Source organism: Serinus canaria, chromosome 2, assembly GCF_022539315.1.
Source record: "Serinus canaria isolate serCan28SL12 chromosome 2, serCan2020, whole genome shotgun sequence".
Taxonomy (NCBI): domain Eukaryota; kingdom Metazoa; phylum Chordata; class Aves; order Passeriformes; family Fringillidae; genus Serinus; species Serinus canaria.
Genome location: NC_066315.1, coordinates 109,907,996 through 109,923,563, shown reverse-complemented (window position 1 = coordinate 109,923,563; position 15,568 = coordinate 109,907,996). Strand labels below are relative to the sequence as shown.

The following is a 15,568-nucleotide window of genomic DNA, read 5'->3' as shown; positions in this document are numbered from 1 at the left end:
CACCATCACATCAACAAGAGCAAAACAAAGCCAAGTTTAGTCTATGACAGGAGGTACTCCTGAATTTTTAAATTTTCCACTCTTCCTGAAAATTTAAAAGTCTTGCCATGTTGTAAGAACGCATCTCACCCCCAGGGCTGAAGGATGTGATGTGCATATCTGAATCTAACTGAATGCAACATGACAGAAGGCAGAAATAAGTTCATAAAGGCCACAGAACCAAGGCAGAAAACAGTGAACTACAACAACACAGACCACTTAGAAACACAAAAGAAAACTGAAACATAGGAAAATGCCAAGCAGTAAATGGTTCTGCTCCACTGAGCATTCCAGAAAAAAAACCCAACTTATATCTAAGCATGAAGAAGAATGGAGTGGAAATTATTACTATTGTGATAATAAAAGTCCAGAGTAATAAAGGACCATATGAATATCTACAAGTATACATGTGAACTATCATGAAAAGCAAGACTGACAAAACTCCTCAGCCACAAGACTTACCTCACAAGTCACTTGGATAAAAAAGACTGAGCAAGCATGACAAGAGGCAAAAAGAAGACTAGTTCACCACCTTCCTTTTAAATAAATTAAAACATTACCCTTATGCAAGTAGAGCTTTCTGAATAAAGCCTTTACAAACTCATAAGAAGACACAAGGGAGGAAGATGAGCTTGCTTGAAGCCACATTAGTATGTGAAAAACTGCTAACAAATACATGTTTTGTGCAAAAATAGTGAATTGTTCTTATCAGCTGAACAGTCACAGTTCTTTATCTTAGTGATATCTGAATGATATGGGGAAAGGACTGATACTTTTAAGAAAAACAAATTACTGTTACTTTTGCTCAAAGAACTATCAAACAAATAGTATACATGAACTGCAGTTTAGAAGGAAATTTTTATTGTACCTGAGATTTCTAAATACATGGTTGAGAAGTTGTTATACATTCTCTTAAATGGGAAATTCTTTAGAAATATGCAGCAATGAAAATACAGGTGTTGCACACCAGTCAAATTTCTACTAATCTTAGGTAAAATCTTTTATAAAATAAACTTTCCTACTGAAAGTACAAAGAATTGTGGGCAATTAAGGTTGGGAATAGTACTCACTGCACAAAGAATGAAAGTCACTCTTTGCCTTTGGTTCAGATGAATAGGTCAAATACACATTATGGAATTATAAAGGAAACAAAGAAAATTCCACTTCATGCCATGTTTAATAAAACCAACTGGCAACACTCTTTCAAATTTGTCTCACTCAGTTGTTTTTCAAAGGCATTATTTCATCCCAACATAATTTAACTTCTAATTGTCAAATGTGGTTCCAAAACTGCAGTTAGTAGACACTCTCCTGGGACATCACATACTATCTGCAGTGGAAGAATGGCCAACCACTTTCTGGTTCAAGCCACAAAGTTTTACTTTCATTCTTAAGCGCAATAAGTATAAAATGTCAAATTACAGGCACAAATCAAAACAAGAACATTCTTTTGCTTGGCATCCCATTATTGTTCTTTCTCCTCCCTCATGTATAACTTGCAGGTGCAGGCATAACAAACTCAGCAAGCAGGTAGACATCAAGCAGACCCTTGTAATTCAAAGTCAATGCCGAAAAACAGGTCTGGGTTTCAAGGTTTTCACAGCCTGCACAAAACCATCTGCTTGCTGTTCTGATCTACACATGCTCTTATTCTTCCTGGGCTGGTAACTTCTGAAGCCATTCAAGAAGATTTTTCTCAGAAACATACAAAGTCTCTCATAGGCATGATAGCTTCTTGCCACATTTATATTAATTTTTAAAAAGTCTGCTGAATTTGGCTGTGCTTTAAACACTACAAATTCTTTATAAGAACATATGTAAGCTACTTAAAGAGACTATGCATGTCATTATTGTTTCTCATAGGAAAACAAAAACAATACAAAGAATTCTTGATTGAAGAAGACAAGTTTACTTTTGATTTTTTTCCTTTCCAATGCTGTAACAAGCTCAGAAAGTTGGCCAGGGGAAAAAAAAATGGCCACTTGCCTTGTCTCTAATTTATAGTGTTAACTCTTAAGTAATAAAACAAGCTATCAAGAACTAAGAAATTAGCAACAACGGGCAAATCTCAGATTTCTGTATTTTTAGAAAAAATTTACATAGTAAAGGAAACCCTGTTAAGGGCTACCCGCTTTCTTCATCAAGTACAAATTTCTTGGCATTCAAGCTGCTAAAATAATTTCTTCCCATCATCTTAACTAGTCAATGAAACTGGAAGAGAGGGAGAGATTGTTTGCATCCTCTTCTGTAACCTTTCCTGAGAACGTGTGACACGAAACCCTGTCCTCATCTCCAGGGCTTCACCCTCCTCCCCTCATGCATGCATTCCATTTGCCTCAGTAAACTGAAAATTTGTTGCCCCTTGAAGATTACTTTTCCCTGAGAGGAAGGAGCAGTTTGGAAGGAAAGATCAATGGTTTTGTTTTATTGCCAGTTTAATACTCAAATTTGGTTGTAACACAATCATGAATCTTAACCTTGGATCAATAAATACCAAATCTTGCACCAGATTACAAATGCTAGAGAATAAAATGTTTCTGCATTTAAGGTAAAGAACTGCTTTCACAACAGCTGCAAGACAAACAAAACCAATGGAAGGTAGGATGTATAGAAAGCAGAATTCAGAAGTTACAGTAGGAATCTAGATGAGTTTGCTTTAAATATTATTAGTGTCCCCTCCTATAGACAGGAAGGTTGTCTGAATGTAACTCAGAAAACCACTATTTTTTCTTCCAGCACATGTTGACAGGAAAAAGGTTTGGGTTTTTGTTGTGGGTTTGGCTTTTTTTTTCTCTCTCTCTTTCAGCTGTCCAGATCTCCTCTTTGCCCAAACAGGAAACTTCATGGGGAAGTTGCAGCACTGCATACAGAAAAAAGCCTGCAAATGGTCTACAAGCCCTTGCACAGAGTACCCTCAAACCATCAGCTTGGCTGATCAGAGACTTGCTGTTACGTGGCCTGCACACAGCCCCCCTTTTACATTTTGAGAAGAACAGAAAATTTTGGACTTGTGGCAGAGCCTGACATTCACCTCTGCTAGAGCTGAACCACAGAAAGCATCCAACCAATGCTGTGTAGCACAGGCAAACTCTGGTCTTCCCTCCCTTCAGGCCTCTGCCTGGTATGGCTACCTTGATTTACAGAAGTGGGATTCACCTTGCAGAATCCCATATCCTTAGTGAGTGCCTATCCCAACACAGGGGCCAGCTGCAGAATGTGACTGTGGCCCAAAATCGTCAAAATCTGAGAAAGCACAAAGGTTTCTTCTACCCTGCAGAATGAGTCAGCCAAAGTGAGACCCTGTGTGCTGCATAAACACCAGAAAGTGCGTGCTCTCTGAAAGGAGGTGCTCTCTTCTGGGCAGTGATTCATCCCAGTGACCAAGAGGCAGCCAAACCACAATGGTTACTTACAGAAAGGGGTCAGGGAGGTAACAGACAGGATTTTTTAAAAAAGACAAAGCCAGAAACTAGGGGGTTTTGAGTAATATGGACATGGATACAACCTAAAAGTAAGTACCAGCAAAACGAAGGCATAAAATTCTGCACTTTGAAATGTCTAATAGGGATGACAGCTGGAACTTCTGGAAACATTTTTCCTTAAATCTCATACGTAAGGAGGACTTTAAACCAATCTCATTTGAAATTGCTCCCCGCTGCTTTAGCAATGAACTTCTGGTCTGCATGTCTATGGGATATCCAAAATGACGTGACAGTTCTCCCAGCAACTAAGTTGCTTCAATCCTCCACATTAATCTTCAGGATTCTTTAGTGACTCAAATGAGTTTGTTATTTAAAAAGTTCTTTCCTCTAACTCTGTGCCGAAGTCAGAAACAGTCCTGGAGACAGCATGGCTTAGAAATGTTACTGGGCAAAACAGAGGGGAAACAAAATTCAAGAAGATTCTTAGATTAGTGAGACAGCCTTAACTTGAACCTAAAGAGATGAAAGCTGAAAGTGGCACACATTTGCTGTGCTGACACTTCACATTCCTGACTAGAAGCAAAGAGAAGGTTATCTAGTTACATTACTAAAATTTCAGCCATTCCAACTGATCTTCTCCAAACCAAACACCAATTTCATTTTGGTGTTACAAAATATTATGGCCGTTCTAAGAATACAGCTATCAAAAATAAATTTTGCTTTAGATGAAAAAGTATCCCCAAAATATTATCACAGCTATTTTAATGATTATTTTATAATCATTATACTTTGGAATAAGGATTGGAATTGGAAGTGAAATTGAAGTGAAATTGAAGTTGTGGAGTTGAAGTGTATTCCTAAATTTATGGCACGTTCAGCATTTTTCAGAAATTGTAGCAAATGCTTGCAGGGTAAATTAAACAGCAGTTGGTCCTAAAGGCTTCTTGTACATTTTTTATTATGATGGAAAAGGCATATCCCAGAAACAGTTCATCTTCTGCCAAAACTAAATCATTTTAAAGACACTCATCAGAATTTTTTAAATGTACTTAAGAATAGAGTAAGGTATTTTCCCATAGTCTTTTTTCTCATAAAATGCTAACGAATTCTGACTCATTTTCTGAAAGAAAGAAGAAGAATCAAAGAAAGGAATTCAGCCAGGGGCAGATGTTTAGCATGGAATATTTCAGCTGAGAAGTTGGTCTAACAAAATGGTGAGCAGCCAAACACGAGGTTTTGTGAAACTAGGACAAAAAGAATATTAGCAATGTTGGAAGTCTGTTACTACAAAGTGCATTAAAAATTTTCATTTTTTTAAAAAAGGCAAGCCTCTTCAATATCTATTTCTGTTCCATATTTGAGAAGCAGTGAGAGGATGTCCTCACACCACATAAGAATGATGAAGTAACCTCTCATGGTTTGAAGTAAGCATGCCTGTACAATTTTCAGCATAGCATTTCTAGAAAGAGCTGGCTAAAGACATCTCTGGTTCCCTGATGTCACTTTCTAGAGTGCATTCAGATACTGGTGAAATTCCAGAAGACTGAAAGGATGATGATAATGTGCTACTATTCAGGAAGGGCAAACAAAGTGGCTTACAACAACTGGAGACCAACTAGCCTGACATCAGATCTAGGCAAAGTGGCTGGAAAAATAAGTAAGGAATTAAGGCCAGAAATACAACGTGCAATTCTGCATGGGTGGCATTTTGAACACAGAGCATGCAAATGGCCAAGGGATAGAGGTAAGCCCTCTAAAACTCCAGTGAGAAACTCAGACCAAGCTTTAGCCAAGAGTTTGGGTGTAACTTTAAATCATACAACCTTCTTATAAAAAAATCAACCATTTTCAGTATGAGTAATGCACTCTTTGAGTGGAATGAAAAAAAAAATAAAATTAAAATCCTGAGAGCTAACTTCGTGAATTAGTTAGAGCTTTTTACCAGGGGAGAATTACAACTGAGTAACAGCAGTTCCAGCAGGACTTACAAGTAAACACTCATGCTATTGTTTCATCAGTGACATAAGGAAACTGTGAGAATACCACAAACTCAAGCAAATCTGTGACTAAAAGAGGACAGGCTTTGGCTATACAGTGATCTGAACTGCATGGTTAGCTGCACTACTTAAGTAAAATCAGCCATTACACCACACAAATACTTCCCCGTGTTTAGGGAGAAGAAACAGAAAAAGTAGCTGGAGAGTGGGAAAAAGCATCTCAGAAAAAAATAGCTGTAGAGGTTACAAAATCATCCTGGACAATCAATTCCAGGTGAAGTTCCAGCACCGTGCTGTGACCAAAGCTAAACCAGACTCAAACACTTCTCACAGGCTTTGAATATCCTGGAGGCTGAGAAGCAAACTGGACCTGGCCAATGATTTTAATGAGACTAAACACAAAGAATTGCTATGTATTGTATGAAGAACACATAGAATTGCTATCTTTGTTCTTAAGACCCTTCTGAAAAGTTCAAGAGGTACAGTAAAAAGCCATGAACGCTGATAAAAATGCTTTGGAGACCCTTAAAAAGCTCAGTCTGTTTAGTTTATGAAAATTGTGAGGCAGCAGAGGTTTTGTTATGCAAGTGCCAGAAAGGGAAAATGTCACATACTAAAGAGGTCTTTAAGGGAGAAACAGGAAACAAAAGAGGGGAACTGAAGCCAGACAAATTCAGATTTGGAAGAAAAACCACCTTTAAAAATTTGGGAGTAGAACTGGGGACAAACTCTCAAAGTAAATGATAGATTCACTTGGATTCACTTATCCATGTGTTTTCAAATTAGGATCAGAGGACTTTCTGAAAAATAAATGCAAGTTAATATATGCTCAAAAACAAGCAGTTGGCTTAATACAGAATAAATACTTGACATTTTGTAGACTATGGTCACACACTCAGAGGCTGATTAAAAAACTTAACTACTTTATACTTCAACTCTATGAACCAATGACTTCTCAATAAACACTACTGAAAGGTGGTGCTATCAGTCACCAGTAACTAATTTGCATGACTCCCACTGTTTCTTTTTAAATGATGTCCACACTGCAGTTATGCTTCACACTCATTTCATAGTTGTGCACTATTTGTTCACACTTAGTGCCACTCATAATTTCCGGACTCATCCATGAATTTTTATTTTTATCCATTTGTTTGGTTGTTTGTTGTCAAGAAGTGATCACAAAGCAAAAAGAACAAGAGGAAAGGTTGATTATAAAGAAAGAAAAAAAGCCACCAAAAAAATGTGAACACCCATAAATTAAAACTTGTATTTTTCTACAACCTGCTGAATACAGTATCATTCCATGTGATGTTGGAAATCAAGGAGCTGTGAAAAACTTAAATGGAGGCTACTTAAAATATATCCTTTACCTTACATATTGAAATGATGACTGAGTTGTTAGAAACCTTCATATTTGTCAGAATGCAATTTTTAGCTCAGAAGACCATCACTACAGCATTAAACCCAAGTCAGAAAAGACCAGCAAATAACAGAAACTTCACTTTTCCCCCTACATAGGCCATAGATACATACATGTAGGTATAATACTTTCACAGTGGCATTGTGTTGTGTCTTACCTGAGGGGATTTTATCATCTGAAAGACACTGATGCCTCCAAAAGCTAATGGCAGATCTTTCTCTGTTCTGGAGCCGACACAACCTCTCAGCTAGCCCGCCTCTGCAGAGAATAAAGGAATGCTCAGTTTTGCCAGGAATCAGTATTTGGCTTGCCAAATGACAAGCCACAGGACAGATGTATATGTGTATATGTGTATGTATGTATGCTTTGACCCTTAGAAACTGAATCATACAGTAAAACTATGTTTTGTAGATTACTTCTCCCAATTTTGAGTTTTCCAACGGAGTTATTCCCAATAAAACATACACCTAGGGTTAATACATGCAACAAAACATTTTCAGTATCTGGGGTTCAAAATCTTCCTGTTTTCAGTCCTGTCTCCAGTATGAGGAGTGTAAAAAAAGGTTTCTAACTTTCCCTTGCACTTATAAACAGATCCTATTAGAAACCAGAGACAGTTGCAAATTCAAAACAAACCAGTGTAACCACTAGTTATAACAGGTTGGGTTTTCTTTTCCCTCACAGATTTGTTTGTCTGTTGGCAAGGAGCGATCACAAAAATATTCTTTTACCCATACTTGACCCTATGATTCATTTCACAAGCTGGGTCAAGTGTGCAGTTTCAGTGGTCTGAACACTCTCCAAGATGAAATTAATTTAGCATTCCCAAGGTGAGGAGCAGAGGAGTGGCATCTAGCACAAATACACTTAAGGTAACACTAAAGCAATTCCTACCCTTGGATTCAAAGCCAGAAGACATAATTTCTCACTTTTAAGAACAAGAAGATGTATGTGTTGGAAGCTGTCTTTGGGCTACTACAAAGAGCTCTGGACTACTGTGGGAGTGTTTGAGCATTTTTCTTTGGCTTCAAAGAAGTTATTTGCATAAAGACCTACTTCATTCTTTTGTTGCAGCGTAAAGTTTCTCCACAAGAGCTACCAAAAATATTAATAAAGATTTCTACCAAGGTGAAATATGTCCTTGAGTTAAACTGGTTTAGGAATCAACAGAGATAGCATACAACCACCTTATGACTGTTCGTGCACATGATGAACATTTTTTGGCTTAGTTAAAAAAGACAAAGAGCTTGGTAAAGCTCACATCATAAATGTGAAACTGGGAAGACACCCACCTGTGGAAACTGAGAAGGAGCTAAAAAGGCTAAGCAGGACTTCAGGTGAGTTGTAAAAAAGAAAAAAATAATCTCTCTTCAGTTACCAGTTATTAAGAAATTTCATTTACAGACAAGCCAACACATTATATAAAAAGCAGTTAGCAGTGTCAGCTGAATTTTTAATGAACAACTATATCCTTTGCAAAATTATAATCATCACAAGGATTTTCAGATGCAATGGCTAAACATCTAAGTAGTAGATCACAGAATGAACTCTAAATTACAAGAGCCTTATTTAAGCCAAAATGACCTATAGAAGTTTTGCAGTTTACATTGCTACATCTCTGTGGCTGGTGTCAGGCAGAGAGGAAAGAAAATCCCAAAAGCCTCAAAATTGAGAACCCAGACTTTAAAAATCTATGAATCTACACTTAACAAGCTATGAACCATGCTATACTAAGAAGGAAAACAAACAAAAATATTGAGAAAATATTGGGCTCCAGTAAAGTTCCAAGTAAGCTCAGCAACCTTGTTTAATCCTGGTTTCAGCAAGGACTTTAAGACTGACAACTAATACAGAAGTGCAGTGGAAGCTTTGGTTCCAAGAGCAGCACAGTCAAGCACAAGACTTCATACAGGATAACCTACTCTGCTGTTAACACTGTGTTTGTCCACATTTCCCCCCAAACCTGAGCACTGAAGCATTACCACACCACAACACCTGTAGGCAAACAGTTCTACAGACTACAACAAACTGTCCACCCAGTTTCTCTTCTTACCAGGGAACTATTCTCAGATGCAGTTGTAACTCAGCTTGGCTGGGTGGCCTACATGAGCCACGCTGGAATTGGTAGATGTCAGCTCAGCTAGGCTTAAAAATGCAGCAGTAAAATGCATTTTCAGATTGCTTGTTTAAAAGTCTTGCATGCATGAGTCTGCATCTGCACTCTGTGGTTGGACTGGAGCAATACACTACACAGTTAGTAGCTCAAACACTTGTTTTGCTGAAAGAAATCTGTTCACCATGAGTGTTCTCCTACTTCATTCCCTCCACAGATGCCAGTCAGAGAAATGTATTTTATTTGTTCAAAGTGCAAGAAAGTCTTAAAGTACCTGCAGAAGAGAGCAGCTATTATTGGCTTACAGCCTAATTTTCCCTTTTTATCCTGAACAAGGCTATGGTTGTGTCCAGTCAATCAGTTCCTACTCTTCTGCAAGCCCACTGCTGTTACACCCATGGCAGGAATGCCTTGTAGCATGAAGGAAAGAAAGCAAGATTCCATGGCTACTGTACTCAACAGCAAGACATCATTCCTGTTTCAGGCCTGATATGGAACCAGGAGGGTTCCACTGACACTCACAATTTCATTACTAATTTGCTGACCATGGCTGCATTAGGACACCAGTTATCACAAAGGTCTATGAAAAGTAAACCTCTGACTTTCTTTAGTAGCCCTCTGTGCTAAGTGCACTGATATTTATTAACCACCATCCTTCCATTCACATTCCAAATGTGGTTAAAAATAGTTTAAACAGAAAACATCATAAAGCAATTTGCCTCTGCTTGGTTGCAGAAAACAAAATATAACTAAGAATGCATTTATGAGTGGTTCTCAGCTGGTCACTGGAAATGTTGTTTTTATACTGTTTCATAGCTCATGAAATTAGAAAACACAGTTCAAGGACATGCCATGCACAGAAAGACTTTGCCAAGAGCAACAGTTGGTACTTTACCGTTTGTTTCTTTTAAAAAGGTAGAAACAAAGGAGGTTAAACACCACCACCACCCATAAGGATCAACCCCCTTTTTAGTTCAAACATATAAAACAAAGGAAAAGGTGATTTCTGGTACACAAGGTAACAGACTTGCTGACAACACCATTTGAAAACCACTCATTCCTTCCAAAACAGTACAGGTGCCCACAGTGTAAAACACTTGTGTGTGCTCTGTGTCATACTGTGAATAATACAGAGTCAGAGTCACTCCTGGCTGTGCAGTAAGAGGCAAGCCAACATCTGGAGGTTATGTGTATAAAATTGGCAAAAATATTTTGATTACTAATGTATCAATTCTGTAATCAAGGGAACTGACAAATTATTTTATTGAAATAATAAAAACTAGTTCAGGATGTATACTTTCCTGAGCAGCACTTCAAACTTGTCCCCTAAATGTTTTAATATGAGCAAATTGAACACATTTGGCAAATTGTTAATGCAAAAGCTGTTTGGTGAAGTCAAGCTGCTCAGATACAATCTCCACTGCCCACAACCTTTTTATTTTTAATCACAAAACTTCCAGAACAACTATTTTGTTCCTTTAATTCCCTGAAGGCAGACAGATTTAAAAGTAGCAATTCATGTCCTATTTCCATACTAAATCTGAGCTTGTTGAAATACTGTATTTAAAACAACTCATCGCCTTTACTGTCTGTGTCCAACAATATCCACATGAAAAACAGCTTTGATGACCATAAGAAAGCTCAGCATCCTGTACAACAGCTCAGGTTCCGGTAGTTGCCCTTCCCACAAAGTTTAACAGCAAGACTGAAGAGGTTTGTGACAGCTATGACCAAAAAGAAATACTGAGCCTGATCTGTGACTTCCAGGCTTGTTCCTATCTCCCAACTCCAATGAGGTTCAGACAAAGCAACAACAAAAGAGCATCGGTGAGCCTGCTGTGTTTTGAAAAGTAATTTTCAAACTTTCTGAAGTGTTGGAGATCTCCTCGTGTTTATTAAGGTTACCATTCAGCAGGACACTTAGCAAACCCCCTTTAAAGACTTAATTTGAAGTCAACACTCTTTACTGAGCTGTCTCCTTGTACACAGTATACACAGGACTCCATATAATTCAAAGCAAATATATATCCCCATCTCAAGATTGGGCAATTTCCATCTTCTCTCATTTCAAAGCAAGGACAAATCTTCTCTCCTACATTAACTGGTGTTGATGTAGGAGAGAAATCTTCACATTAACTGGTGAAGTAACTAACACTCAACTGTCCCTTTAGACCCCTTTCCACTCCATGGGGCACTTGCTGAACCAATAAAAAAGGCCCCACTGGCTCATGTTCAGATTGCCAGTGACCAGGACTCCCAGGTCCCTTTCTGCAGCCCTGCCTTCCAGCAAGTCATTCCCCAGTCTGTACACAGAACCAGGATTGCCCCATCCCAGGTGCAGAATCCAGCACTTGCCCTTGTTAAACTTTGTGCAGTTGATGATTGCCCAGTCCTCTCATTTGTTGAGGTCTCTCTGCAGGGTCTCTTTGCCCTCAAGAGAGTTGACAGCACTCCCCGATTTAGTGTCATTGAACAAACTCACTTAGTATCCTTTGAATCCTGCACCCCAGTGGTTGATGAAGATGTTGAAGAGAGCTGGGCTGAGGGTGGAGCCCTGCAGAGCCCCACTGGTGACCAGACCCCAGCCTTATGTCACCCCATTCACTGTAACCCTTTGTGCCTGACCTGTGAGCCAGCTGCTCACCCATCACTGAGCATGGTTATCCAGCTGGGTGCTGGACATTTGGTCTGGAGGGTACTGTGAGAGACAGCACCAAAAGTTTCGCTTTTGAAGTCCAAAAAGATCACATCATATCTACTGGCTTTCCTAGATCAACTAGGTGGGCTACCCTGCCATAGAAGGGTTTGCAAGCAGGACTTCTCCCTCATGAAGCTGTGCTGGCTGTGACCAATGACAAACATGGCACTTTTTTTCCCCCATTAGCACCAAACATTTGGCCCAGTGAAACCATCCACACTTTCAAAAAGAGAAAATACAATTTAACTTTCTCTAAGGGCAAAATTATTTTACTGTGTACACTGTCAGTAATGACAAGTGGTACATCTGTACTGCAGCCATGATATTCTTCATTTATATTTTCCTAATCCAACAAGAAATTTACTAGCAAAGAAAAGATAGTTATAGAAATGGTTAAAATTAGCACAAGAACATGACCATCCAAAGGGCTAGTCTGTTGTTGTTACACCCTCATGCCACTTGTGGATGCATGTAAGAAGGAACAGTCCCAATTTTAGAATAAAAGTCTGTTCATTCGTGCCAGCTCCCTCTTCCCTTGGCAATTTCCTTTATTTTCAGGACCTCAGTTGGCCTCATGTGACAACTGGGTTTCATTTTACTGCACATAGTACCAGGACATTCTGTAATTTTCTCCTCTTTTGATAACGGAAGTTAATTTTAGCTGATCAGATTTGTATGTGGTCTGCATACAAGCAGATATAAGATAATTTCAAATAAAATCTTGGGAAATCCTGTTTCTCTTGAACTATAAACAGCCACTCAAGTATTTAAAAAACCAAACAAAAAGCTAAAAGCTTATTCTTCTCAACCATAAGCTCTTGCAACATGACAGATTTAGACTCAGAGTTAACATTTTATAACTTATTTATTTCCTACAATAACCTCAGACTTTTTTTTCTGATGAAAATAAAATCTTAATGGAAAAAGTAAACAACTCAGAAAACATTTAAGAAAGGTTTACTTTCAGGCAAGAGAAGCTGAGCATATGCATTTTGAGTTTTCTTGTCTACAAATACTGAATTAACCCAGTAATTTGTTTAATCCATGTAATAAATGTTAAAACTTGCAATATTCTACATTTCTTTCTTGAAGAATTGGAACTAATACAGTTTAGACATTTAACTCCATAGCATTAACATGGATTTCAAATGTAACAAGAAGAGCTCCTTGAAGACTCTTCTTTGCAATATATACTCTCTCCCCTCAGGTTTACAAATCATTTGCATAATTTTCCCATGAAGTGCTGACTCAAGCTGAGAAACTGAAGCTTTGGGATGGAAAAAGGGCAGGAGCATGTAAACCCAAGCCCTCTTGACCTGATCACCATGGCTGTTGATCTCAGTACCAGGCACCTCCAGTAGCACCTAATCCTCAACTCACTTAGGAGCTCACAGGTGTAGTCCAAGGCCATGGATCTGGCAGTGCACCTGGAAAAATTATGTATTCCCACTGCATCCATCAACAGTCTTGTTTACATAGAGGAAGGCAACTACACAGCCACATAGTATCAGTGTTTAAGGGGAGGATGGCCCAAGCAGTGGCATTGATGGCTGTGAGCGAGAGATGATCTGCTTTGCTTCCAGTGTGACAAACTGGCATCTCCTGCAGCACAGCTCTTCAGAAGCACCAACAACCCTGAAGGACAAACCCCACCATCCAGACTACCTGCTGTCCCTTAGGGACCATGGTAGAAAGAAGAATAATCTTAGGACACTTTTGAAAACAAAAACTAACATTACAGGGATACAAGAAAACATGAGAATTTGTCAGTAGATATGGTGGGGGAGAAATTGCTTTCACCACATCATTCTTGTCTTCAGACACCAATTGTTTTCCTAAACCCCACTTAACCCCTAACAGAGGAGAACTGCAATATGCCCCTTCAAATCTGGTCATCAGCAGCAGCACTGTATATAGTGCATGTTGATCTGGGGACATAGATGGGCTTCTCATATTATTTACACTCAAAGGTGTTGAATTAACAGTCAAATTGCCAATGCTAGGATCACAAAAATTTATTTTAATCATCCATAATTAGCTTACATCTGAAGATTTCTGTTGCTTTGGTTGCATCTCAATTTTTTTTAGTGTATGACAACTGCATCTGTAACAGGGTCAAACAAACAATACTCTTTCCTCCCATCCAGGCAATTACCCATTTCCATTTCAGCACCAGGAGGTTTTCAGGAAGAGAGGACAGTAGAAAGGAATTTATCTGAATTTTTCCAGAGACTGTTAAGACTCTTTTCTTTATTTGGTTTGGTTTGGTTTTGCTTGGGATTTGGGGGTTTAGGGGGATTTCTTTTAAGTTGCACAGAAAAACATACCCATTGATGTAACAGAAGCATAGCTCCAATCAGTCAATGCAAACATAAATGCAGATTGTAACATGACTAAGATTTCTACAGAAAATATAAGCTAAAATTTCTTGAAAATATATCTCTATATTTGAAGATAGATTTACACATGTCAAACAGCAAAGAGATATAAAAATATAAATATTTCCTATTTTCTTCAAAGGGGAAGCAAAATGGGAGGAGACCTACTCTACCTACATAAGGACTCCTCCAGGAAAAAAGCATACACAACACAGTCTGGATTTGGAGTTGAACCTACTGCACAGGGATTCCCACAGGAAGATGGCAGCTCTACCCCTGCACCATCTCTGCTCAGCCCATGCTTCCCTAGGCACTGGCCTGGAGAAAGAGAGCCCAGCTAAGCAGGGACTCGTGGCTCTCTTCCACCAACTGAGCAGTTCCAAATGGTCCATCTGCATGGGAGCTCACGGGCCAGATCCAGCTTCAGGATGATTCCCCTGCTCACTGCTCTTTCTGCTGTGGCCTTGAGCTGCAGCAGAGGTAGGAAGGAAGGATAAATGACAAGGCCATGACTGGGATTGTCACTCGATCAATCAAGAAGCTGACAAACCTTTCCCCAAAGCGGCCTTCAATCCACAGCACAGAAAATCTGTGCTTTCCTACTGAGGATGCAAACTTACATCCACTGCTACCACACCAATGAAAATGTTCTCTGTCAGCAGTAAAAGGAAGGATGGGAGAGACACATGGAATTAATGCCCTGAACAGGAAGAGTGAAAAGATGACAATTACCTGGATGAGAAAAATAACTAGATAAACAACACTCATAGCTAAGGAATTTCCTGCCTGCTTCCCTGTTCCCAAAGGAATCCAAAGTGGAACCACAGGATGGAAGGTAAAAAACCCTGTAAGCTCTGTTCCTCTGGCCACTCCAGACAGATTACATTCTACATAATTGTGGATGGTTTGGTCTTGTTGTTTTGTTTGTTTTTAAAGAAATCTATTCTCTTATACACTTGTGTCAGAGTATCTTTCCCATAAAAAACATTTTTTGCATTTAGACTGTTGATAGTAAAGGTCATCAAATGAAGCTGAAATTTAGCAAAAGACAAACCCACTAATGGCAGCAAACATCTCAGGAATTGCTTAAAGCTGGAAGTGCACCTGGGCAAAATACCACTGTACACTTGTCCTGCTTTTATTACATTCACACATACTTGCTTTTGGCCACTATAAGGCACTTTTGGGGCTTACAGCTGTGGTATGACCTAGTACAGCTGAGCATTCATGTTTTCTAAAGTGACAAGAAATAAAGCTTGATTGCACAAGCAAAGCACTTTTAAGTATAGACAGCCTCAGTAATTAGGACTTCCAAACCTGTTTCCTCAGACAGCATTTTGAAATAGCCAAGAATATTTCACAGAAAAATAAGGTATGCCTATTAACTAATTTTTAAGTAATTGCCTGATTACTGTACCTAGATTCAGTGTAAGAGAAGCACATTGCTAACAACAGGGATGTAGAGTAGCACCATTTGTAATTGTGGTCTCCACAGCTTGAG

General features: G+C 38.9%; 1 protein-coding gene across 6 annotated transcripts in view; it reads right to left on the bottom strand.

The window, feature by feature from the left end:
- Window positions 1–15,568, bottom strand: part of SPIDR (scaffold protein involved in DNA repair) — a 195,212-nt gene that overhangs the window by 127,304 nt on the left and 52,340 nt on the right. For all 6 annotated transcript variants that reach the window (XR_007776917.1, XR_007776918.1, XR_001989869.3 and 3 more), the window contains exon 7: window positions 7,036–7,136. Coding sequence is in view for 3 of the 6 variants with exons in the window: in XM_050971123.1 (XP_050827080.1) it covers window positions 7,036–7,136 (101 nt within the window). In the remaining 3 variants the exon portion in view is untranslated. The remainder of the gene's footprint in view (window positions 1–7,035; window positions 7,137–15,568) is intronic.